The sequence below is a fragment of the Gallinula chloropus genome (genome assembly GCF_964237585.1).
Source record: "Gallinula chloropus genome assembly, chromosome: 1".
Classification (NCBI taxonomy): Eukaryota; Metazoa; Chordata; class Aves; order Gruiformes; family Rallidae; genus Gallinula; species Gallinula chloropus.
In genome coordinates this window covers 118,696,614-118,724,098 of record NC_140085.1, presented here as the reverse complement: position 1 = coordinate 118,724,098, position 27,485 = coordinate 118,696,614, and the positions used below count along the sequence as shown (strand labels likewise).

Here is a 27,485-nt window from a genome sequence, read left to right as displayed (position 1 = left end):
TCCCCAGAATTAAGATGCAAGGTTTTCTCTGTTTGGTAGATAGGCAGATGGCGTCACAATTTGAGGGCTTTTGTTAAAATAGATCATTTACACCAGAAATACCAGGGTTGGCTCACTGTCCCCAAGCACAGATAAACACATCTACACAACAGGTCATCAGAGACCATATAGTACCTTTATCCTTACTCTTTTCCTTTCTCTTCTGTATTATTCTTTATTCTTCTCTTTTCTCTTCCCTTCCCTTCTCTTCTCCTTTTCTCTCTCCCTTCTCTTCTCTTTCCATGCCTTCCTGCCATTCCTTGCCTTCCCTTCCCTTCTTTTCCTTCTCACCCCTCCCCCTCCTCTCCCCTCCCTTCCCCTTCCCCTTTCCCTTCCACTTCCCCTTCCTCTTTCCTCTCCCCTTCTCTTCCCCCTTCCCCTCTCCTCTCCTCTCCTCTCCTCTCCTCTCCTCTCCTCTCCTCTCCTCTCCTCTCCTCTCCTCTCCTCTCCTCTCCTCTCCTCTCCTCTCCTCTCCTCTCCTCTCCTCTCCTCTCCTCTCCTCTCCTCTCCTCTCCTCTCCTCTCCTCTCCTCTCCTCTCCTCTCCTCTCCTCTCCTCTCCTCTCCTCTCCTCTCCTCTCCTCTCTTTTTTCCAGCTCAATGCTTTTTTCTGTAGTTCCTTCTCCAGACCTGTTCATTTTGGTCCCACTGAGAGTGCATTTAGCATCTTGAGGACAGAAGAGCCATGGTGGAACACTACCCGCTTCAGTAACCTATATCAGAACTCAGGTGCACATGAGAGTCACAGAGTTCCTCTTTATATCTGATTTCTGCTGACTCGGTGCCTCCTCTGTTTTCCCTAGTGACATGTATATTCCCCTGTTCCAGCTTGCAAAACCAAGCCAGGCAGGCACCATGCAAATGGAGCACTGCAAAACATTTGGCAGGACTCCAGCGGCGTACACGTACAGATGTTTAAGTTTCTCCAAAAATCTCCCCTGTCCCATGTTTGAGCCTGTGTTTCACAACACGCGCAGTTTCAAGCTTTAGACCCCCACGGGGTGTATTTCCACCTGGCTGTGTCTCCCCAGGCGTGCTGTCCTTGAGCTCTGCTTGGCTGGTTGCTGCCGAAATGGGGGGTCACCGTGAGAGCCAAAAGAGAAAGCCAACCCCAGTGTGTGCCCAACAAGGGTGACCCAACCGAGCGGCACAGGTCGCACGGCTCCGCACGGACACGTCCAAGCTGCAGCACAGCTCCTGTAAGCTTTGTGGGGAACAAATTTTTTGAGCCTGTTTTACAACAGGCCTGTATCTAAAACTAACATGCTTAGACACCTCCCACACAGACTTCAAATGTTGAACCTTAAACTTCAAAACCACGGGGATTTCCTATGTGGGCTTGAAAATAACCTTTGCTGGGGAAGCCGTATGTATTTCTCAGACTATGCTGCTGGTGGTTATGGGCTGCAAATATTACTTGGAACCTCTTCCTGGTGTTTTTGCCTCTGCTCAAATGCATGATCCTGCACAATCCCAGCAACTTTTCTGGCCGCTTGAAATTCCCATTCCCAGATGTATTTGGCACAAAAATAAGTAGGTACAGGCTCAGAACAGGAAAGAACGTTAGGGACTGACTGCAACATTGCTTAAAATTTCTATTAGAAGCTTTTCAAACTCCAGGGAACTCTAATTTACGCCAGGGACTCGGGAGGATTGGAATGCTTTCTGCCATTAGCCCAGGACTCCTGCTGCATGCAGAAACCTGCAGCTCCAATTCTAGACCCCTGCTTTATTTTTTTAATTTCATTTTCTCTGGGTTTTAACAGGAGCAGCAAGGAAGCTCTTCACTGTACCATGCCTTGCAAAGACAAGTGGTATGTGGGAATGTGCCTCCTGAAAATACAAGGTCATCAGGACAGTAGCTGGAAGAGACCCATGCCCCTAATTCCAGACACAGCATCTCCTCTAGAGATGCATGCTGAAATAAACATCCCCTCATTGAGAGCCCAGGCCCTGCCCACAGATGCAGCAGCTGCCCACTGTGCATGCACCCTGTGCATACACAGGGTAGATGGTTTGTGTTGGTGTTACCCACAAGCTTCCCAGATAACAAGTCATGGTGGAGCAGCAACATGGTCCTGTGGGTCCCATGAGAAGTGCACCCTGAAAAATACACCCTTTAAATGTTGTAGTCCTGCAGGCCATATCATGTGGGACAGCAGGAACCTGTGCTGCCTGTTCCCTACCTCACCCCCACCCCACCATGCCACATGAAAGGGATGGAGGAATAGACATACAGCAAGGCTCAAGTGGACATTCTGAAGGCAAGCTAACAGTAATCCTAAGGATGAGGGAGGAGAGTGCTACCCATTAGTATGGTTTCTAGAAACACTCATAAAAAGCAGTGTGGCAGTGAATGAGTGGCACGTAGTGAGGTTCAGCTAAGTGGTGTTGTCAGACCATCCATGCTCCCAAGTCTGTCCTCCTGCTGAGCACCCTTCACACAGCTGGGAGGGGAAGAATTGCTGAAAACTTCTCACTTCTTTGTCTCTGATTATTTTTCTCTTTTACGATGTTTTATTTTAGGGAGTACTCAATACTTGAGGTTGATTTTGTGGGGTCCCATGCAGTGGTGTTGGCCCAGTGACAGATTTCTCAGATCAGTGCTCATACCAACAGGTACCACAAAAGGAAATTCCCTTCAGGTAAAAAACTACCTTTAGGATGAAAGAATTAAGTTCATAGAATCACAGAATCACAGGATGGCTTATGTTGGAAGGTACCTCAAAGTCCATCTAGTCCTATCCCCACAACATGGGCAGGGACACCCTCCATCAGACCAGGCTGCCCAAAGCCCCATCCAACCTGGCCTTGAACACTGCCAGGGAGGGGGCAGCCACAACACTTGCACTGTTGGTTGCTGCTTCTTTGTTTTTAAGTGAAAAGAAACAAATAACTACATCTTTTAAACGTTCTGCAATTTCAGAATAAAAGGTTGCAGCCTGTTACTGACCCACAGCAAGAAGGTCCGTAGCAGCCATGGTGATTTCTCTATTTCCTTTCTGGGAAGTGAATGAGAGCACTGCAGTTCAGCCAAAAGCCCTATGGGGCCAGAGGAGGGTGCTGAAGGTGGACACAGAGACTGGAGAGGAGGAAGGAGCCCTCCAAGCCCCTTCTGGCCATAGGCACTCACAGAGCCTGGTCACCCCAAGTTACCAAAACGTCTAGGTGGGTGCCAGCCTCAGGGAAAGAAACACATTTACAGGGAAACCCCAGATAATTTTCAAGGTTTGACTTCATAAACCTATTAAAGATCTTAAAGTAATCTGCTGGCAGAAAGCAAGAAAGTTATTTCTTTTGGTGTGTTTGTTTTAAGATGCCAATCAAATGCTCTTTCCGCAGCAAAAGCACAGTGGCAAATTTGCCTTTGTGCACACGGTTGGGATTGGGCCCAAGAAGTGACAGCTGACAGATAAGGACTTAATTAATGTCCAGTAAGAAGCAGGAGGGACGACTGTTATCAGCAGTTTCACCTGACTCATGCGATGAGTCGATAATCCATTGAGAACTCTGTGGAGGTCTGAAAGCAGCAGAGTCCCCTCCTTGGGATGGCTGCTTTCCTCTCGTGCACGGGCAACGTTTCAGCCAATCTCACCCCCTGCACTGTGAGAAGAAAGCTGGGGGAAAAACTACTAACGACTTTGCTAGAACAGGCATCACAATGGGCCTGTGGGAGCACTGTTGACATTGCATGTAAGGAGAAAACTGGATTTTTAAGTCTTATGTTTTCTCCCAGTGATGGAGGTAAAAGACATGGTATGAGCTGCTGAGTGCTCTAACACAGTCCTCTTCTGCCTGCAGATTGGTGTCTTGTGAATCAAGGACATGTGGAATGTCTGGTTTGCAAATCATGACTTTCAGTGAGAATTGCTATCAAGATATTCAGTGGGGATGAGCATAAAGAAAGTCCATAGTGATAAACAAGTTAAACAGCAGGAAAATGAGCAGGAAAATGAGGGATCTCTAATGAGATCCCTCCCACAGGGTTCACAATAATTTTCAACAAATTACTTACTTTCAAAACACAACTATAGAAGTTAAAACTTCTTGCTTTGAACTTTGTCAAGAAAAGAGGCACAAAACAAACTTGCATATAACATTCAAAGGCATGAAGACACTACTCTGTCAAAGATCAAAAAAATGCATGGAATCCCTTTTTTATGATGGACAGGAAGAATTCCCTGGTGGTTTTCCCAAGGGAAAAAGGGTGCTGTAAAGCACCAGGGGGGCTCTGGCCTGTCCTGCCCACTCTGCAAGTCCCTCCTTTGGGGAAGGTGCAGACATGGTCACACCACCCCACTGCTTGTCTCCCCCTCCCTGACACCGCTCTGCTTGTGTTCAAGTGGTGGGAACTATCTAGAAGCTAGGAAATGTTACAGTAAATGGTAGAAAAATGCCCAAAAAGGAGTTTAAAACTTGACCAGGCAGTCCAAGTACCAAGGCCTGTTGGCCTGAAACAACTCAATGGCTGCCTTAGAGGCCACCTTCAAAACCAGGAGAAAAGCAATCAGGAAATTAATAGGTCAGACATGGTGTTTCAGAAGTTTATTTTTGGCAAATCATGTGCCCGTGGTGTTGGATGGGTTGCAAACCAATACACTCTTCTGGGGACGAGGCAGAGGGGATGGGACAGCCCTCGCCACAGCCCTTGCCACAGCCCCCCTGGAACAGGACCCACAGGCTGGAAGGGGGTCTGGCCCTGAAGCCTGACCTTCCTCCTTGCACAGGAGAACAACCTCCAAAGTTTGGCTGGGGCACTTGGGTCTAATCCCTGCATGAACACAGCAGTGCCTGTGGGTCAGGCTGAGATCGTACTTAAACGCTCCTTTCCTCTCTTGAGCCTCACTGCTGTCCCTCTTGGGTTTTCTGTGGTGGTTTTATTCCTGGTCTTACTTTTCCTTTTCGCAAAGTTTTGCTCATTGCCTCATACAGAAACAAACAGCAGCCTCATTTAGGCTTGTTGTTTCACAGTCACACCTTCCACTTGCTGTGTTTACATATCACTTGAGGTACATGGTTTGGCCCGTGGTCTCCTGAGCTTGGAGCTGTCACACTTTCAGTCCTCTTTTCAGAGTGAGCACAACCAAAACCTTAAGGCCAGGGAAAAACTGAGGTAGAATAGACTTGGCTAGGAAATCTATGTACATGTTTTTCAGTAGTGCCCAGAGGTGTGAAACATTCCAGAAGCACACAGCAGAATCCATTCAATAGATGGGATCATGTAGTAAGTATGTATCTATAGGTACGTAATAGATACGTAATCAGTAGCGCACGAGAGCCTAGGAATTTATCTCTGAGATATCACAATATGCATGTCAACATTTCCTAATTAAACAGAAGAAAACCCAACCTCTAGGTGAAACATCAGATGGAACAATGTTATCAGGCCTCACCGGACAAACACAAGGAGTATATAAATCGAGCTGTTCCCAGGGAGAGTGGCACCTCTCCTCCACACTCCTTCAGAGAGCAATGGATCTCAAAGCGATCTGTGTGCTCTCCGTCATCCTTGTGGTAGCCCTCAGCACCTTGGGAGAGGGAAAGACATTACCATGTAAGTACATTCACCTGGTGTTGCCTTCACAGGTACGTATGTGCGCCTGATTCGACCGACCGTAACTGCAGCAAGAGCATGTCTCCAGTTTTCATGTCAGACAGCAGATGTCTTGCTCTGGTACGATTACCAAAGTTGGACTTTACTTTTCAAATTTTTTTCCCCCCAGAAAAATCTACTGCAAAATAAAAAAGACTGCAGGTGAACTCCTGTGTTGGTGAAATAACCAGGAACCTCCTGCAAAGGTTGAGGGATAGCTCACTAGAACAGGATCAGGACTGGAACAGGAGCTAGCTTTGTCTAAAAAGTCTTCTGGCATTTATTTCATGCTACTTTGGCATGTGAATTAAATTTTGAAGGAGTCTATCTGCCTCCTCAATAAAAAAATAAGTCATTTAGACAACTTAAGAAGTGGAAAGCAAGTAACTCAACGACAGGCAGTTAGGGACATCTCCCAAATTTCTTGGTTATGGATGTCTCTGCAGTAGATTTAAAATGTTAAAAATATAGCTGCAACTATTTGCACACAATCCTAAGTTTTTATAGTCATCTGTCAAGAGTGCAGAGATTTTGTAACTTTACATCGGTTCAAACATCCACCGGACCCGTAACTCTTCCTTCATAAGAGATGGGCAAAGCAACAAACACTTACTAGCACGACATTTGAAGTTGTGGGGTTTTACCATTTGATGTGGTCTCTCTGAAGGCCGCAGACCCCACTGAGCTGGGCTGGTTTGGGTCCAAGCGAGACCACAGATTCTTGAAGTACAACCCTTACCAAAATCAGTGGGAGTTTAAAAGCCGCTTTTGAACTGCAGAGGTTCCGGTCGTAGCGAGCCACAGTAAAGGTACGCTTGCAGAGATGGACAGGGTCTAGGGAGAAGCCACAGTTCCCAGTGGACATCTGATAAAAGTGCCTCTGCTAATGAGCGTGCAAACTGGTAACTTGCTACTTCTGTCCCCAACAGCAAGGTGCCAGTGTAAACTGGCCCCCCGGGAGCGGAGGAACTGCGGCTACCCGGGAATCTCGGCAGCGGAGTGCAAGAAAGCTGGGTGCTGCTTCAACACTTCAGTGCCTGGCATTCCCTGGTGCTTTGCTCCTAAAGCAAAGAAAGGTAATATCTGCACCAGAAATGTTGATTTAGCTCGTATGTTATTATGCAGAAATGTGTGCAACCGGGGAGCGGCTCTGCTTCTCTTAGCCCAACAAAGTGGGCACAAACCTCCTTACTAGAAGACCACTGGTACCGAAATGCAAAGTCAGACCTTGCTTACCCATCAGTCTTTCATCTCATCCTCTACATACAATGTATTTCCTCTTCCTTCAGGCTTCCAGATACCATCTAACTGGTTATGATTATTTAGAAACTGTTCGCTGTTGTTTGTGGCCGTGTTCATCACTAGGTCCTTGGCACTTATTTAAGTGGGTTTTTCCGCATGGCTGAGAAGGACTTTAGCACTGTACATCAAAGTCCTGCATAGATGAGTCCCTCTGCAGCTTGTTTGAGGCCTGTACAAAAGACCACAGGCATCCTGGAACTTACAGGTTTTTTGCTCTTTTTCCCAACCTGTTTTGATCATCGCTACTTCCTTCCTCTCCTGCCTCTTTCCCTGCATAATTCCACTCGGTTGTGCTTTTGCTCCCAGTCTTTGTTCAATGAAATCTCCCGGGGGGATACCTTTCTCCATTAGATTCATCCTTCTAAAGCTTCTGAAGTCCTGCTTCTGTGGGATTTTTTTACTCTGTTTACTCAGAGAGGGTAAGAGCTGCTCTCCCAGTCCTTCAAGGACTAGGTGTAAGTTTCACCTCACTGCTGAATGTAAGCTACGTTTGCTGGGCTGACTGTATGGCCCCTTCTTAGGAGAACTTCAGGGCAACCTCAGCAGTTGCACAGGTGAAACGAAAGGAAGTGAGGGTGTGAAGGCTGCATCACTCAAGGGAAGAGCTCGACATGAATCAAGATTGGTCAACAGGGCTCAGAATTGTTGGAGGGGAAAAAATGCTTTTGATCACTGATCTCATTTCATGAAAATCTTGAAAAATGACTGGCAGCATCTTACAGTGTCATTAACATAGAAGTGCTCTTCTGAGTACAACTGTTCCTGGAGAGGTAAAACTTAATTATTCAGGCTGTCTGGTACAAGCCCTTTGCCTGTGACTTCACTGTAGATCGCCTGTATGTACTGGGATTTCTGCTTAAATGACCTACCACCTTTCCATAACTCAGGCTGCCAGGCAAAGGAGGCTGGGTCTTCCTCTGCCCACATCAGCCAGGCTGCTCTGGGGTTACCATTGGGTCAGGTCATGAATATACCCTGGTCTAAAGCCAGTGCCTGTGCTACCATTACGTGAGACACAGAATGCTTTTCACCCCATTGCTGGATCTGTGAAAGGTAAAGCTGGGTCACTGCCTACCAGGCACTTCTAGAGACAAATTTTGACCCCTCTGTCCCCTGGGGTACAGCAGAAACTCCTCACCCCTTGGTATTTAGTTTTGCCTAACAGGAGTGCTAAAGATTTGTGTGCATCTGCTGCCTGAAATTGGTATGGAGAAGGTCATCATAGCTGCCATGTCTGCTCACTGACCTCACCTTTGTGACCAGACTTTTATTTGTGAATTATGCCACCAAGTAAATGAATTGTAAAGTAACACGGCCTCCTTCCTTCTGTTTTTCTTTATGCAGTTAGGAAAGTATGTCCCAATGAGCCTCACACCAGGATAAACTGTGGCTTCCCCGGCATCACGGCTAAGGAGTGCGAAAGGAAGGGGTGCTGCTTCAGGGCACATCCCGCTGGTGTCCCCTGGTGCTTCTACCATCGCATGGTGGAGGAAGGTAAAGTCCTGCATGAGCCAGGCACACTGTGGCTCTTGGTGGGTCCACACTGTGCCCAAACTTGGTGTGCTGTGCGAGAGGCCACGCTCGAGGGAGTGAGCAGGATGAGGTCTCCCCCTTCCTGGTGTGGGTGCAAGCTTCCTTGCCCAAGGCATGAGAGGGGAAGAGGTGGATAAACCCTAAAAGGAGTGGCTTCTTGCCAGAGGGGTGGGTGCTGCCAACATACCTGAGCCAGGGACTGATGGGTAACGTGGCTGTGCAGGTAGGTCTGGGCTCGGGTGTGAGATCAAGCCCTCAGCTAATGCAGTGGCAGAACAGCAGCTGCCAAACTCACATCTACTTTACCACAGGAGATAGAAGGCTTTGCTTCTTTAGAAATGTTGACTGAAACATACGGAAGTTTCTGATCCCCTAATTCAGTTTTTTTAATTAGGATTGACATTTCAGCGTATCTCAGGTATATAACATATAGCATCAGCCAGTTCCAACCCACGATGTACTTTGTACTGGGAACAATTCACCATAATTTGGTTTTACACAGTTAGGAGACACATGTATGGATGGGGGTGGGGAAAGCAATTGCTAAAAAATTGCCATTTTGATGTCCTGCATGTAGGGCAAAACACCTCCTAGCATCTTGTGCAATTTGTGGAGATGACATGTCCCTTAATCTGCTTCTCCTCTTTACCTCCCCAGCTTGTTAAAGGAGAAACTTCCATCAAAAACCTTGAGATCTTTGGACCTGCTCCAACAGGATACAACAGCCAGGGATCCCAACTCAGACATTATAGTTGCATCAGCTCTGATTAGTAGGTCATTTTTACCTTGGACCGACTCCTTTCTGATGAAAAGTTACTTGCAGCTTTTATCCTTTCAGTAGGCTAGTACCATGCAAGTTTTCACTGTAATAAAAGAACTAAGACACAATTCATGAGTTCTCTGCTGTCTTTATATTTAAAGCAGTGTGTTTCACTGTTTCCCAGGGAATCTGGCATCTTAGCAACCTGCGGATGACAGCCACTAACACTTCCGAAAGGAACATGGCACTCAGCTTTTTGTGTGAGTTACACTTCACACTTGCAAGTGAGGGCTTGCATTTGTTAGCTGATACGTGGCTTCACACAGGCCAGACACCCTTCTGAACACTGAAAATATTCAGTTTCCTTCTATATCACAGCAGCTGTGTGTTTGTTGGAGGGTTTTTTTGACCCTCAAGATGTAGGTACCTCTGTTGTCTGCCCACCACGCTGGTCTGACTCAGATGCCTCTGGCCCCCTGCATCACAGTGTCTCTGGTGCTGCCAACCCCTCGGTGCTGCTACTGGGGGGACATGGAGTAGCTCAGAAAGGCAGGTACCCACTTGGTACCCCACCTGACTCAACATGGACCCTGCCCACTGATGCAACATGCAGCTGAATGACCAGTCAGTCACCAGTGTTCCCACAAGTGTGTCCCATGGGTCACGCTCAGAAAAAGTCTCTGCAACACTAAAAACAAGGCACAGGTCCTCCTGGTCCTGACCTAAGCCGGAAAATAGAGCCCGTTGTGTCTCGCCAGCCACAGGAGATGCTCCTGGTCCTCAGGTGTGACTGCTTTCTCCTGGGCACCTTTAACGCTTGGCACCGCAGCTCGAATGCTTCCATGCTCTAGCTGACTGAGAGCCAGTAAAGAGCCTCTAGGAGCACCACTGGGAACACAGTGGGAAACAGGAGACTGTGGCAGCAGCAAGCTTTGCTCAGGGCTCACAAGGAAAGAACAGTTGTGCAGGATTGCAATGCACAAAGAAGGAGAAAATGGTGGAGACATGTGCCTTCTCAGAAATTTCTCCAATAATGCTTTTGTGATTAATAAGTTTATCCAAGTGTGTAAAAATTAGTCACTCATAAAACTTCATTATCCCACATTTACAGTAGGCTCAACAATATGATTTGAATATGGTGGGATATAGGTTATAATACGAAAAGTAAACTGCCAAGTCTACTCCAGGTCTTTGAAGGTCTTTGCTGAGGAAGGTTTGGTGCTGGAGCCCGAGGGAACCTGGAAGGCTTTGGCAGTGAAATCATGACAGTTCTGCTCCGCAAAATCTGGTGCAACAATTAAGTGCATTCATAGAATCACAGTATTACAGAATATCCTGGGTTGGAAGGGTCCCATAAGGATCACCAAGTCCAACTCCTGGCTCCACACAGGCCCAGCCACGTCAGAGCATGTGACTGAGTGCATAGTGCAGACGCTTCTTGAACTCAGACAAGCCTGGTGCTGTGACCACTCCCCTGGGGAGCCTGTTCCAGTGCCTGAACAACTTCTCAGTGAAGAACCTCTTACTAATATCCAGCCTAAACCTCCCCTGTTGCAGCTTCATGCTGTTCCCTCTAGTTCTGTTGCTGGTTGACAAAGAGAGGAGATCAGCACCTGCCCCTTCACCCTCCCTCATCTGGAAGCCATAGACCATGATGAGGTCTCCCCACAACCTCCTCTTCTCCAGGCTGAACAAACTAAGGGACTTCACCCTCTCCTTGTAACACTTCCTCTCCAGACCCTTCACCATCCTTGCTGCCCTCCTCTGGACACTCTCCAATATTTTTATGTCCCTCTTGTGCTGTGGTGCCCAAAACAGCACCCAGTACTTTAGGTGTGGCTGCACCAAGGCAGTGTAGAGTGGGACAATCCCCTCCCTGGACCGGCTGGCCATGCAGTGCTTGATGCACCCCAGGATGTGGTTAGGCCTCCTAGCTGCCTGGGCACACTGCTGGCTCATGTTTAACTTAGTGTCAACTAAGACCCCCAAATCCCTCTGAGCATGGCTGGTCTCCAGCATCTGATCGCCCAGTCTGTGTGTGCAGCCAGGGTTGCCCCTTCCCAGGTGCAGAATCCAGCACTCGCCCTTGTTAAACTTCATGCTCTTGGTGATTGCCCAGCTCTCTCATCTGCTCAGGTCTCTCTGTAAGGCTTCTCCAATGTCATGGGTGGAGATGGAGTGTGGAGACAGACTCCCTCTAGGACTAGACCCTCTAGACTAGATACCCTCTATTTCTGAGTCCAGATTGTTTATGAAAATGTTAAAAAGAACTGGACCTACAATGGAACCCTGGAGAACCCCACTAGTGACTGGCTGCCAGCCAGATGTTACCCCATTCACCATCACTCACCAAGTAATAGGGCCTTCATAGGAGTCTCCTTGGGAGAAAGAACAGAGATGAAGCCACACTGAAGAGGGTAACCCTAATGAGTGCTGCGGGAAATGGTCTGCAGGGACTGAAATTAGGCTGCCAGAGCGTTTCCAGAGCAGCATCCTCAGACAACTGTGAAAGCCAAAAGGCTTTTTCCTTCTGTAGAGGCACGTGCTGATGTGTGCAACACATTGGATGGGGTGATGCGGGTATTTGAGAGGGGCAGGTCAGATGAGCAACTGCTGACTACTCCTGTCTCACCCTGTGAGATCTCTCCATTGGGACTGCCAGGCAGGCACAGGTCAGCGATCCTGCCATAGTGTAGTGGGGCTGCATTTGGGTTTGCAAGAAAAATTAGGGATGGAAATGCCTTAGTAAGGGGGGGTGGTGGGTGCTGTGGCATCCTCTGCTACAAAATGTGATTAGGAAACTCAGCCTGACAAGGGACAGCAGCTGGGAACCCCTGGGATCTGCCTGAGCCCCTCAGTTGGAATGATCTGGAGATTGGTGTGGAGGAAACCAGCGGTAGTGGTGCGGGAAAACCACACTGACAGTGGTGTAGCCCCAAAGGGTCACCAAAGGGCTGAACTCCTCACTTGCTGCCCCTGGGCATGGTCCCCCCTGCAAAAACCATTAACTGCTGTGTGCTGACCAGCAAACTATTCCCAGCAGCACACTAAGCCAAGGCACTGGGTCGTGCAGTTGCTCTGCACATTTGAGGTTATAAATCAGAGTTAGCTGCTTGTAGCACAAATTATTATGACCTGAGGATCTGTCATCATCAGTAAGTCCTAAGGGATGATGGGAATTTACATTAAGTAAATGTTTGAGGTCTCTCTATGTAAACTGTTACCCGCACCCACCCAAACACACTTGAAAAAGCTGCCTAGAATTATTAAAATGAACCTTTTTGGTGGGAAAACAAGCTGGCAAAACCAGAATAAAAGCCACAGCCACCAAAGATGTGAAGATGGCAATGCCAAGGCAGAGCAAAGTGAGATCCCAAAACAGGAATGCACACTGAAGAGGTATGTTCAGGACCTGCAGAAATGTGGCTACAGGCGAAGACACCTTCCTCTCCTCACCTTCAGGGTCACTCTGTGAGCTCCCCAGACCTGACTCAGTCATCATGGGTCCCATTCACAGCTCTTGGGAGAAAACAACACCTCTGGGCTGGAAATCATCTGGCTAGTTCAGATGTCCCCAGTAGGGTGATCTGGACTGCCCAGAAAGACTTCCTTCCTACCCAGCTCCAAGGGGAGCCAAGACAAGCAGCTTACTTATCTGCTCTCCTTCCTTGGTTTTTCTCATCAGGGCCTGCTGCTGGAGAGCGCCGCTCGAGGGACAGGAGAGATGGGGAAGACCACTGCCCTGGCACAGGTGTCTGACTTGATGCTAACTTTCCTAGTGGACTTGGTGGCATAAGCCCCAGAAAGACAAACCACTTTGTGGGAACAGCGGTGTCCTGGCTGCTGGTTGCCTTTTGGAGCTCACAGTCTGGCCAGCAGATCAACACAAGTAGATATCTGCAGTTCATTTGTTTATTTTGCATCAATAGATCGACAAGCTTCACTGGCCAACAGGACTGAAACAGCTTCATTCCCCCCCCCCGCCCCTTTTTGCTTGTAGCTCCATCCAGCACTACAGTGAGAAATTAAATCAGAAAACTTACAAAGGCCACTTGACCCAATTAATCTGTGTAACAGAAAGAAATCCAAGTGAATCCACAACGCCTTGAGACTGATGGGTGGCCACACTGGTTCATTTCAGGTGTTCATCTCACCTGTCAGGGACCAGGAGGCTGGTCCAGGGAGAGGTGCAGGGTAGGCACGTAACAAGGCTTCTCTTCTAACCAAATGCAGGACTGGCATGAATGTGAATCGGTTTTAACAAGCAAGTATGAGCAGCCCAGAGGAAGGCTTACCCTTTGGGTGTCAACAGCTCTGCTCGCACACCCACACCTCTGTACAGCCGGCGCTGGGTAAGCAAACAGGGTTCCCAATATTTTCCTGGAGGCAAAAAAAAACCCCAAAAAGAAGTAGGTCAGCTTCATGATTTTCGTCAGCAAAGGTGCCACCATGGCAGGGATCAATCCTCTGTGACACAAAGCGCTTGTGCTGATGAGAGTGTTACGCAGATAGCGAATGACATTTAAGAATGGCGAATGCCTGGGAGTCCTAAACCGCCTGCAGTCCTGACAGCTGTGTGCAAACAGTGCCTCAGCTTCCAATAAAGGCTGAATAGGAAAGGTTTGATGTTGCAGATTGATTGCCTGTGTGGTTCTTCAGTGAGGGAGAACACTCTATTGGTTTTTTTTAAAGCCATTCTAGCCAAGGAAAAAGTCTCAGAAATCATTCAGTTTGAAGCAATGCAGGAAAGCTGTGTTTGGCTGACAGAGAGAATTAAGGGGGGTGAAAACTAGGACAGACAAGGAGCTCAGAGGAGATGGGTGCTAGCAACAAAGAATAAACCTGTAGCAATGTGAAAAAGGGATGGAACTGAAAACACCTCCAAAAATGTGTATTTAATGTGCCCACATACTTGAGAGTCCATTCCCAAACGTCTCTGGAAAGGGTATGCTTCCTGCTCCAGCTAGTATCACACTCCTCTGGCAGAGCTCCTGCTCAGAAGGAAGGTTTTAGACAAGGTGCTAAACCAAAGTGAAAAAGAATACAGAAACTGAGATTCTTCTCTGTTGGGAGCAGCAAAATCGCACGGTTCTGCCACAAGTCTCCAACGAGCTACTGGTTTTACTAAAGCTTGAAAGCCTGACCATGATGCCATTAAGCAGCTTGGAAAGCAGAAGGTAAAGAACAAGAACCAAATCTGACTCCCTGTGTTAAAACTGGGCAGAATGATGATCTCAAGACCCAGATTTGGTTCCCAGGAGGTTGCCCGCACTGCCAGGCTGACTCCAAACAAGGAACTCTCTGCTCTGAGCTGCAGGCTGTGAAACCTTCTTTAGAAGCAAAGTTACAGAAGCTCTCACCTGAAAGCTTCCCAAGCAGCTCTCTGCCAGAAACAGAAGTCCTCTTTGGGCAGAACAGTCTATCATTACTCTGTAGACTTCTTTTTCTCCCATCTGAACATACTTCCAAAGCACTTGAAAGTTGCCATTGTCAGTATACAAAACAGTGAGCTGCCCGACTACCTGCGACACTGTGAATGTTCCCCATCCCGGTACATTCCCGCAGGTACACAATGGGAGGGTGAGGCTACAAATGTGCCCTCAGTACTAGAAGACAATGGCCAAAGAGAGAGACATGCTTTGAAAAATGCGTAATACATTCAAGGGCTAGAACCAACTAGCAGCACTCACAGATGCTGTAGAAGAGGATGCTGCTCGGTCCAAGTGAGTCAGTCCACCCTGCCAGTGAGCGGTAGCATTTCCTGTGTGCCTATTGGAGGTGAGGAGGATGAGAAAACAAAGCACTTCTCTGTTGGGGACGGGTGTACCTGTCCATCTAGCTGTAATAACTTTGTGAGCACCCTTTGTATACCCGTGGCGGCACCCAGAAATTCCCTTATAGAGGTCACCAGGAAAAGACAGGCTCTTGCAGGGTGTTGCTCCCCTCTGGCTTTGAGTTGGGTGTCCCAGGCTTCCTTCGGGATGCGCTTCCATCTCTGAGCGTAACAGAAGGTTGTTTTGGAAAACAGAGGTTTTGAAGGATTTAATACTGAAGTATCACAATTGAAATGAAATGTTGGAAGTATTGAATCAAAACGTGTCACCGCAGCTGAGCCAAAACATCTTCATTGCAGAAGCTTGTTGCAGAAACTCAAGGATGAATTCCCAGGCCTCAAAGGCCATAAGACCTAGTTGAGTCTGACTAAACACAGGAATGGACTGACAGTTGTTTGAAAGCCCGTATCACCAGTTTGATGAGTTCTGTCTGCTCTGTTTCCAGGAAGCTTCACTGAAGGTAAAGTGGGTAAGTAAACCTCAGTCAGGACAGATGCTCCTCCCTGCCACTAAGCAGGATTTCCCCTGCTTGTTACCCTTTTTCAGACTTGGCATGACTCCCCGTCCAAGGGATGCTTCACCAAGACGCAGGGTACAGGTTTCATCAAACAGAAGGAGCAAAATCAGAAGCTTTACCATAGCTTTTGTTTCTTCTTTAGCAACTTTTGGGGCTACTTTCTGATTCTCACACAGGAGAAAGACAAAACCTACTCTTGATGCTTAATACTTGACTCTACCTCTCAAGGTGGGAATGAGCAAGGAGGTCCTAGGACCAGGTAGAGCTTTATACACCCCACCCAGCAGAGCAGATGAGCTGGTGGTGGGACAGGAGAATGACTATATGCTAGAGAGAGGAGGGGGGAAACAGTCAATTATGAGGGGTGGTTTTTGCAGTCAAGAGGCTGACAATGGATCAGCTTCACATTTTGGTAATATTTTCTATCTGTGGAAGAGATGAAGCGCTGACTTCCTTCTCAGCCTTCCTGTCCATGTGTGGACACAGGCACAAAACTGAAACGCCGGGTATCCAGCAATGCCATTGCACAAAGCAAACTTTGCATAAAAGATTCACAGATCTTGAAAAAATCTCCAAGGCACAGGAAAAACAAAGAAAGGAACCAAACAAGGCTATGAAATTTATAATCAAAGAAGAAATTGATGCAATTAGTGCCAATTTGACTAGCCCAGCCCTCGACAGCTTTTCTGCTGTAAATAGACCTTGCAACACACATTTCCCTGCCAAGTCCTTTACTCAGGCTCTCCCAAGGTAAGATGTCAGTGCTAGCAGCCGACAGCATGGCGACTGCTCATCACTTCCCTGGGCACTGCACAGGCAGCACAGTGACTGCACATCGCTTACCTGGGCACTGCACAGATCCTTGTATCCTCCCACACTGAAAGAGACGATTGTTCTTACTGTGGCAGCTTCCCTGGCTTCCAACGCCTTTCAACTTGCATTACAAAGCAGGTTTTAAATGGATAGCTATTAGAAAATACTACACACATTGTCCTTTATTTTGAAACACTGTGTTTTATGAATCCATTTGGAGTACACAGGGGATGGTAATTGCATGTGAGGTATATTAATTTTTGCAGCGTTACTAATGAGAAGTTTATGGTTGGCTTATTTCATAGCATTAACTGCAATATAAAACACTTTATGTAATTTATATTGCTACTCAGGCTATGAAGGACCTCTGTTCCTCCCCTTCCTGATCCATGGACAGTTGGCATGAGGAGGCATTTAGTTTTTGTGACCGTAATTCCTTCAATCTAGTATTATTTTCAGGTCTGTAAAACATAAGCATGATCTCTGTTATCATTTGAAAATTGTCTTGCCCTTAGTTTTGAAAATACCATCCTATTGCATCCTTAGGGTAATTTATCCTTCAAGCATCATTGCTCACGCTATCTTGGACTGGACACTTAGCGACCTTGTGAAAGTTAGGGCTGCTGTCCTTGGACTGTGGTGACCAATGCAGGTAGTTTGGATGCAGAGGAAGGGTGGCACGAGGGCAGTGATGTTGCTTAGGCTTGACCTGGAAGCCAGTACACAGTTTGGTAGCATGAAGAGCCACCCAGCCAAACAAAGTGCACGGCAAGATAAGGGATACCTACATGGAAACCCTTCTTCTGACACTGGCTGTTCTTGGGGCCTTATTCAAGTCTGGTTTTCTGCCCAAGAGTTTCCCTGCCAATGCAGTAGGAAGCAGCAGGCCCAACGCCCTGAGACTGTATTTTGGGAGACTGTTCTGAATGGCAGAAGCAATAAGCATGTCATTTCTTGGACGATGTAGATCTTCAGAAGCATCGTGAGAGGAAAAATACTGGCTTTTTAAACTAGCTGAAGATGATGTACCTTTGATGATGTACAATATGACAGAAACACACAGAAGGCTGCAGAGGAGTGTGGCATGAGTGTTGTGGCAGAATGAGGGAGAACAGTGTCTTGTAAAATGGGAAAAGGACAGGTGGGACTGGCAGAATAAAGCATGGCTTCTCTTCAGCTGGGAACAAGGGAGGAGGAAATTTATACATTCCAGCAGAAAGTAAAGAGGGAATGATCCTTCACTGCCTCCTCTACTGCAAAAGGGAACCTCTGCTGACACTTGGTCAGCAGCATGGTCAAGACGAACACCGGATTAAGTCTGCAGAAGAAAAATCCATCAAAGGCAAGGAAATACAAAGATAATCCCACTGGCTTAGGAAGCCCTCGAATTGGGTAAGGTTTGTCAGGGAAGCACTCCCTGATGCTGCACTCCTCATGGTGCTGCGCTGCTGTCCACTGGCAGGCACTGGGCAATACAGACCTTTGCTCTGAGTCAAGTTGACTGCTCTTATATTTTCTAAGAATTCTTACTGTGTATTTCTGTGATTGACCTGTACTGGGAAGTGCCTGAAATGACCACAGTGCACGGGTGAAACAGGCAATTCTATGACCTTGCTGGCAAGCAGTGAAAACATACCACAACCAACGCACCGGCCACCTCCCCCTTGAGAGAGAAATGGAACAAAAGCATCTGTCTGAAAATAATAACACTTTATTTGATTTTTTGTGTGTGTGTGTGTTACATTATCATAAATGTTCTCTATTCTCAGAAAACAAAGCCCTAGTTTGGAAAATAATGCACATACAAATCTCTCCTTACGGGTATTAAGTATACAGAAATATACAAAGATTTCTCTATTATTGTAATATAACTCCAGAATGCCCCACATCCCACATTTTTACTCAGGTCCACTGTACCGGTAAGCATAAACTACAAAGGTAACAAGCAACCTGAAAAAGACATGGTTTATAGAATATAATTATACATACATGTGTGTATATATATATCTACAACAGTGCAAATATATCACAGCGTGCAAGCAGCAGTAGTCTCTAGAGAAGCGTAATAAAATTGATTCATAGTAATGCAAACGCATTACAGAAACAAGAGACAACAATGACATATTAGATATACAGAATATGCACACTTCAGCACGCTGATTTCAAATGATACCTTGCATTGATTCTTGCTTTAAAAACAAAAGAACAAATGTTAAATAATTCAGTAACAGATCCAAGGGCAGTATCGTACAATAAGGTCAACTGACTCAGAGAAGGTGTTTCACAAAATGTTACTGACACAGGTAAAGGCTTGGCTACACTGCAGGACTTGACTTGTTTGTATCAATGTGTTCTTTTCCTTAAATTTTGTTTACTTTTATCTTTATTGGAGAGCATTTTTTTCAGGATTTTTAAAAATTGCTCAAGAACTGATTCACATTTGTAAAGGTCGGCATACTTAACATTGAGGCCAGGAAAGCTGCTTTCTGGAAGTAACAGAAAGGAAGGAGCTTGTATAATCATTACCCTAAGTGGGCTACCAAAATAAGCTACAGCGGGGTCAGAAAAAAAGACATCACAGATGCCACTGAAGTAAAAAACCCTGCCAGCTTTAAAAGTAAAGACTTCCACGTTGCCTTACAATCTGCTTTAAAAGCCATTGTACATTTTTTGCTTCTTGAGAGAGTAAAGCACACCTACAGATCCAGCACATTAGGCATTCAGCAGCTCAAAGAAGTCTGAAAGTCATAACTCTACCTCCAACTACCTCACGCTGTTCGCAAGCGGCTCATTTTTACACCCCACGTGAACAGCAACCACGACTATCTAGCAATAAGCACACAAGCGATTGGTAAGCACAGGCTGTGCTGCATGGGGACCTCCAGAAAGAAAATGGGTTGACAAAACCTTGAAGTATCTGGAAGGCATAAACAATGCGGAGAACGCAGGCTGGCAGGCTGAGCCACGGGCATTTCTCCTGCTGCAAGACATGTTCTTTCAGGCTGGTCTCACCCCTCATTTTACTGTGCTGTCAGTCGGTCTCAGCAGAAATTCAAATCTCTTAAAAGAACGTTCTGCACTTGACGACTGCATAAATTTATGGTTCATTGTAAGATTTCAGAGCAACAAAAAGACTGAAGCTCGATCTTGTGCTCTACGGTACCATTATTCCTTCAGAAGCTCTGCGTGAAGTGTGTACAGGAACAGAAATAACCCTACCATACGTACAGCATCAAGAGGGAACTTGTTATGCTTGGTTTGCAGGCTCAGCCTGCAACTTCTGTTGGACATGTCAAATGCAGAACGATACCCAGGGTTAGGAATACCACCCAGTGCGACACAAGAACCTCTTTATATATTATGAAAACAGGTATTTAAGAACAGGACAGTAGGAGTTGATCCCTGAAGACGCTACTGTCCCTGTCCATGAATAGCAGAGCTCATGATTAGCTTCAGTGACAGCACTCAATCTGGGCACTCACTAGTGCTGCGTGGCAGGATTAGTAGAGCCTATGTCAGGGGCACAACAGTGATCAGCCTGCCACAGGCTGTTACAGAGGACGTGACACAGTGTCATTTTCTGCCTACTTCTAGTTCCCAATGGCTTTTCAAAATGCCTTTGTTATCATCCCACTTCTGAAACGGCTTTCCAAGCAGTGCTAGAGGGAAGAAATTCCTGAGCAATTGCACCCTCCTGGGCTGTTCTACTAGAAAATTGGATACACATGAGAAGGCCATTTTCTCAAAGAAAAGAGAACACCACATGGATCTCTGCAGCCACCACTGAGATCCCCTCTGCAGAAATAAAGACCCATTATCTACCACAGGCAACTTGCTCTGGAGGAGCCTGGGGTCAGCTTCTGCCAAAACCCACCGTGTTTTCTAAGACTTCTGCTTTTGGCAGGGATCTTTGCTGCCCTGCGTGAATGTTAAAGGGGAACAAAAATCCTCCAATGGTCAAAGCTCAGAGCAAAGTCCAGACGTTTTCTAACTTGCAGTAGGGGTACAGAAACAAGGGAAGCACACCTGCAGCTGATGTCCTTCTCAACTGTGTTCATGCTAACTCACAAAGCCTGGCCCAAAGCAAACACAGGTCAAGAGAATAAAACAAACACAGGTCATGAAAATGGTTCTGTCTGGGAAAGCACTTCAGCTTGTGCTTACATCTCAGTCAACCCAAGAAGTGCAACAGCTGATGCACTTCAAAATCCTCCTGAATAAGGATACACCGGAGTAGAGCTGGTGCCAAGCTGGGACAGAAAATGCTGTGAAGAAGACGACTCCAAGCCAGTTTCTGCTGTGCTAAGATCGAGGAGCATCAGGGCAGATCCCAGAGGTACCAAAAACTCCCCAGAGAACTGATTTGACCCCAGTGAAGAAGCAGATCATCAACACACACACACACATACACACAAAGCCACCAAATGAGATTTGACTTGAAGGTCAGTGAGCAACAGCAACGTGGAAGAAGGAGCAGCAGAAGGAGGTGCAAGAGGAGCAGAAGGAGGTACGCACGCCATTTGCACCCTCCTCATGCGAATGGTCTGAAGAGAGCTCTGTTTTGAAACATCATCAGAGCACCTTAAGTTTCTTCCTCTGCTGTTGCTTCCTGCTCCTGAATATGATCGTCACAGAGCAGGAGACCAAAGAATAAAATCATATTCCAAAAAAAGTTAACACCAAAAAGTAATAAACTAAGATCCCTCCCTGCTTAGCTGCAAAGTAAAAATAAATGCTGATGTTGTTCAGGTGTAAAGTAGTCCTGGATTGGCATTTCTGGCACAGAAAGAAAAAAAAAATAGAAAGTTCATTTTTTTCTTACCTAAACTATGCAGACAGTGAAAGCAACTATGTTACGCAACAGTAAATATACAGAAAAATACACACTCCTCTCCATGCTTGATTTTCATTCTCCTCTTCCCCTCAAAAAAGTATTTTGTTGATTTAAAAAGATTAATTCTCGATCACTGTAGAGCTGTAATCTCCTCGAGACTAACTGAAAGCAAGTGGACTTTTCAGTACAGTCTCCATGTTGGTTTAGACAGCCATGATCCCAGTTGTGCTGTGCAACGCAGCCCTCACCCAGCAAAGCACTTAAGCCTGGGCTTTAATTTAAAGACATCAGCTGTTCCTTTGATTCATGTTAAGACAATGCAGATGTGAGAAGTTAGTAAGACACTTAAGTGCTCTGTTGGAACAGGGCTTCAAAGGATCTCATTACAGCAACACACATCCATCTAGTGTTGACTAAGGAGGCAAGACAGGACTTCCTCTGTGAGGGTCTGCACACATGAGTATATACCATGCTTCTTTCCAGAAACAAATGTTTAATAAAACATTCATTTCTGTTGACAACATAGACTTTGACACAAAAAAGTAGATTGACCTGCCAGTCAACTGGTAACACCCGGTTTCTGGACTCCAGTGTTTGTTATCTCCCACTTACACCAGCTCTCCCTGTTCTGTGAGTATATATTCCTCTCCTTTAATGCAAAAAAAGCTATCTTGGGCTCCAAATAATAAGAACTGAACAGGATTTCAGCACCAGATAGTTAGTCCCTTTGATCTACAAAGATGAAATTTTCTCAATTTCTTATGCAAGTAGACTCTGCTTTCCAATTTTTTTATTTAATTGTAAATAATAATTTTTTAAAAACTTTCAGAGCTTTTGAGCTTAAACACAACTTCCTGTAAAGAAAAACAACTAAAAAAAATCTGAAGGACCTAAAGTCTTAACTGATGCACATAGTAAGCAAAGCAGCATGTCAAAACAAATCAAAATAAAACAAGGAGGCCAACAGAACATTAACATCTTCCTGCAATCCCACCAGAAATCATACATTCAGTCTTCATGAGACCTTTAAAAACCTCTCACCTCTTATGCAACTTCTAGATAGATTGTGACTGATTTGAATGGTAATAATGTCATTGACTTCAACCAGTTTATGGCTATTTCTATATGGCTATATAAATTGAGGATCTGAAGTCTTCAGAATCTTGTCAGCCTCATTATTCTTCCACACGAATCCTCCAAAGCTTCAAATGTGCTTGCTTAACGCTACAGCACATGCATGCTCAGTCCATTAAGCTGGGAATGTGTTTTATAACAGCCTGTTGGAATTTATTTCCACATAATGAGAAAAAAAGCAGAGCTGAGACTAGCTGAAAAATCTCTGTGGTATATGAAAACATAATTGGGATGGGCTTTAAATACTTCTGTCCCCTAGCAGTGACAAAAGAGATATCATCAGGTAATTTTACAGCCAAGGAGGGGAAGAATGATTCTCTCATTTACAGGCAACACTGAATTTCAAGGAATTAATTTCTTTCTTTACTGGGATACTACAGGCTGAAAGTGTTCCTTAGAATAGTAACTTCCAGCTAAATGCTGCCAGCAGTTGCCTGAGAAAAAGCATCTCTAACAAAAAATATTCCAGAGCATGCACCGTATTGTGAACATCTGTGGAGGACCAGACTGTTGGCTGCCACAATACAGCACAAAAGTTACAGTACAGGAGGACATGGTGCAGGATAAGGAGGTAAGACAAGAAAGTCTACAAACAGAGGAACAGCCACAGGTAACGAGACGGCATCCGAGGAACCCGTCCTGCTAAACTGGCCTAGCTGGGAGAAGACAGCATTGTCACCACATGAAGTTGACAGTGGTGGGATGTCAGCAGAGTGACTCCTTTCTGTGCACTGCAGTGGATTTTCAGTGGGGTATTTGGTAAGCGGTGTTGGTAAACACAAGAACCCTGTGAACCCCGAAGGTATTTCATACCATGGATGTCACATTCTCTCACACACATCTAGGCTACAGCTGGACCAGCAGCATGCAACAAAAGAGTAATTTGGCAAACGTGGTCTTCTGTCTGCTTGCAAACAGTGTTTGAACCGCCTGTAATATTCACAAATATTTTGAGAGCCTTGAAATACTCAAGGCACATTGTGCCAAGGGAATTCAGATTGCGACTTCTTTAAAAACTGTTCACAGGTATGAGTATTACTTACTATAGCCAAATTCTGAACTTCCCATACCTGACAGCCCTACAGGTCCATACCTGCTTGTGGTTATGCGTGGGAAAGCTGAAAAACTATGACAAGAGCTTGTCTAAGGACTTTTTTCTTTTGACCTCGCTTTTCATAGGTATCTCATTTTCAGGTAAAGTCCAGCTAACCTTCCTAAATCAAGTGACTTGACTCCTAAGTCTTCCAGACCAGAGGCTTAATTCAAGCATCCTGAGTTTAACAGATGGATGTGGCCTATGTCTTGTATTGGTGAATTAAACAGAGCATGGGCATGGGCCAGGAAAACTGGAAAACACTTGTCTTCACTGCTAAGTGGCAGAGCTGCAGCCCAGCACAGCCAGAGCTTTTCCAGACAATGTTTGGAAAACTAACTTCTCTGCTTAGAAGTTAGTACAGTCTAGAGACCATTCCCACTGGTCCCAGTTGCCTGAGGACTAACAGAGCTGGCCCTGGCACTGTGTATAGACATACCCATGGAGTCTTTGAAAACAGTCCATGAATTGCAACTGCTGGTGGCCAGCAGATGCACATGGTCTCTCTTCATCTACTCTGTCAGGAGCTGCTGAGCTCCTGAACGGTTTGCTGACATCGAGCTGCTTCCAGTCTGTAAGACTCCAGCATCCTGAGAGGAACAACATGTGTATTGAATCTGTAGGTCTGCCTCAGAGGCCTGTGACACAAAGGTAATTGCTGTACAGCCATGGCAGAAGGTGGTGGAATTTGCACAGAAGCTCACCAAGGTGTGCAATGCGAGTATGGACCCCACCGTTTCACTTTGGGTTGAAAAATCCAAACAGATGAAAATCGGTGACAAAATTCACATCAGCTTGAAACCAGAACTCCCCCTGCCAAGTTGACAAAGGTGAGATATGCCAAACAAATACATCCTTCTTTTAACAGTTTCACTGGTGCTTACATCGATTAGCTTTTAATTCCTATGTCACGCAGGGAGACTTTGGGATGAGAACAAAAGGCTTGGCATCACTTAGACCTGCAGTATTACAAGGTCATTCGTATACTTTAAGGAGTGTCCCACACACAGATATAATGACCACTGCCATAAGAGGCAGCCACAAGTGTTTTAACACAATACCCCAAGCTCTGAGCTGTGGCTAGTGCTTGCACTCCAGCGGGCTGTAACAACTGCTCAGGCTTTAGGGGCAGATTCTGCTTTCACAATTTCAGAAAAAATGAGCCTTGGAGTGCTTTGATTTTTCCACTCACAGGAGGTAGATCAAACAGATAATGAGCAGAGTTACTATTTTAAATATCACAGATATCAAGGATTTAAAAGTCACTGCAAAAGAATGTTTTTTCAATCATTCAGCAACAGCTTGAACATGTCTGACTGCCTGTGATGTCTACTGATGCTTCCTTATATGGACCACAGGTTTACTGCAGACTCAGAATCTGCCTTTTCCTTCTCTCATTACAGTTTTCAGATATGAGACCAGCTCGACAAGTAAAGCACCAGAATTCTAAATTTAGACAGAAAGAAAAATAATGCCTTGAATCATTTTGTTTTAAAAAAGTACCCATATTAAAAAGATATCTTTACGTTATTAATTAATACATATACAGACTTTTGGCCAGAGGGGTAATTCTGTGGAAAAGCATTGCAAAGTAATACATAGAAAACTGCAAAGATGAAACTCTGAATTTAAAAAGATGAGAGAATCCTGTTTTCTTTGCATCCCTCATTTTGCATCTCATTACCTTGTCAACTATAGATGCCATTATACTGTTCTGGCTACCAGGACTGGTACCCTAGTGACCTTATCATGAAATTGGGTTTTCATAAGGGAAGTTCTTGCAGCCAGGCTTTTTATTACAGTTACACTGCCTCGGTATTGGTATTCTGTGGTGTAAAATTCCCTTCTATTTCTTCTTCCTAGTTAAAGCTAGAAAGTGTAATGAAAACATCAACCCAACTGGACTGATTGGCTTAACACTATATGTTCACTATCCCATTGTGGTTCTAGGTCGTAACAGCATCTAGCTGGGCACTGGAGACCAGCCTGCCACAGTGAGACAATGTCAAGTGCCCTCTATTGCATGTCTAAAGGTCTTCCTACTGCATCGGTTTAGCCGTTTCTCCTTTACCTCTCTGCTCGGATTTTGTATCTGAGAACAAAATAGGCAATCAGGCGCAGAGAGAAGAAGAAAATTCCAAGAACGATGAAGTCCAGGTAAAGCTTGGCATTTTCTACATCCAGTTCTCTCAGAATGGCCTCTGACTTTTGAAAATGGCAAGTGTCGTCTTTGTCGCAATGCAGATCTTCTCGATCCAGTCCATAGATGGAGAGAATGACTCCTTCGAACCCGTATCTAGAAAGAAGAAGGATGGATTACAAGGAGAAGTCCTGCTGATCTGTTACTGTGCCAGCAACATAATCCCTATGGGAGCTTGGCTCAAACCCCGAGAGGTTCAATATCATTCTGACACATGTGTCTCGGGGCAAGTTCTAGCCCTGTTACAATCAAGCAGATGACATGTCACAGGCATTTTACATAAGCCTGAAAAAGGACAGAAGTTTTGCCTTTGGCTGCTTCCAGTTAGTGCACAGTGCAATTTCTCCAAAGTTAAAATAGGAATTTCTCCAAATGTTAAAATAGAAAGCAGACTAATTTCAGCTCATATCCCCCTTTTAAAAGTCACATCATTAGTTATTTTTTTCTAAAAAAGCAATGGAGATGCAATTATGGTTTGAAGTCAGAAACATACTAAAAACAGCATCAATCTAGAACATCTCTTCTCTTTGCTTCCTAAAGTTTCACTAACACTGCACAGGTCTCATGTCTCCCCTCGCACTGGATGTACTTAGCATGTGACTTTGTGGGCAGATCCACCACGGATCCCAGACATATGATAGCTCCCTCCAACTTCAGGAGATCCCACAGGGGCTAGAAAGCAGCTTAAGGCCTCGTCTTGAATTCTAGCTACTAATTCAGAGGGTGCTGTCTCTGTGTAAGACCTCACTTGCCAAATAAGAGGATATTTTAGCTTGGGTTTTCTCAGTAATGGTGCAGTTTGGGCAGGCTGGGGAAAAGGAGGATGGGGAAATTCATCTCACTTAATTTCTGCTATACACTAGTCTAAACTAGTCTAGTCTAAACTAGTCCTCAGCCTCCAGAGTTTTCCTGATGGCAGTCATCCCATCTTAAGACAGGTGTCTCAGGCAGTGAGGGTGACAGACATCCATAGGCTAGAAGGTCCAATGGTTCTTAAAACACCAGTTTGGATTAAAAATGACACAAAGCCTATGCCTCTTGTGGCACTGCTACTGCAAAACCTAAAACCAGGTCTTTACCCAACAAGTCTAACTAGGTTACAGCAGCTATTTATGCAATGTTTTCTTCCAAAATAAGGTGCTGGCATCAATTTTTCAGTTGGGCATCCTGTTCCTATTATTTCAGAAATCCACTAGTGTAAAACTCAGGAAGATTTGCATGCTGCACAGTTCCACTGAATCCAAGGGGACTGACATGGACTTGTGGCTGACAATCTGTACTGAATGATCCTATTTATCCCATTTATTTCACATCATCCACAACGTGAAATGCAGTGAGATGATGCGGTAACTATCGCACGTACGTTTCTATTCAGAAAGGATGTGCTGTGAACAAACAAGCAAAGGCAAACAGAGTATTTCCAGATGGGAGGTTAACAGCCTCCCTAGCAGTACCTGACATAGGAAATGTAGGACATCCACTGAAGGTATGTTGGGATGGTATCAAAGCTGACAAAAAACCCAGAGAACAGAAGCACCGGGATGGCAGTAACTGGGCCCACAAAAGTGGCCACCTGTGAAGAGAAGGAATAGACAGTTTCTTGTCAGACAGTCAGAGGTAAAAAAAAAATTAAAATTAGGTGCTATTAAAGGAGGAAAAGGGATCTCTCTCCTCTTCCTAAACCCTTCTACTAGTTGACAACACTTTTGTGCTGGGATCTGTCCTTTAAAGGACTTGAACCCACCAAGAAGTTCACAGAGCAAGATGAGCACTGTAACTCCCCTGCCTCTCTAGGTATGAGACCCCTCTTTCTGAGTGTTATCCTTTCTCATTCA

The 27,485-nt window shown here is 45.5% G+C and overlaps 2 protein-coding genes across 3 annotated transcripts in view; one reads left to right on the top strand and one right to left on the bottom strand.

The window, feature by feature from the left end:
- Positions 1-5,509: 5,509 nt before the first annotated feature.
- Positions 5,510-25,417, top strand: LOC311205070 (uncharacterized protein; the record flags this gene model as incomplete). Its single annotated transcript, XM_084279363.1, has 4 exons — positions 5,510-5,591; positions 6,560-6,706; positions 8,277-8,426; positions 25,314-25,417. The coding sequence occupies 4 exons, from the start codon at positions 5,510-5,512 to the stop codon at positions 25,415-25,417; spliced, it is 483 nt and encodes a 160-aa protein (XP_084135489.1).
- Positions 25,418-25,517: 100 nt separating this feature from the next.
- Positions 25,518-27,485, bottom strand: part of ABCG1 (ATP binding cassette subfamily G member 1) — a gene marked incomplete at both ends in the record, with an annotated part of 53,171 nt that continues 51,203 nt past the window's right edge. For both annotated transcript variants that reach the window (XM_084271928.1, XM_084271929.1), the window contains 2 exons: positions 25,518-25,746; positions 27,105-27,223. In XM_084271928.1, the coding sequence (XP_084128054.1) occupies positions 25,518-25,746; positions 27,105-27,223 (348 nt within the window). The remainder of the gene's footprint in view (positions 25,747-27,104; positions 27,224-27,485) is intronic.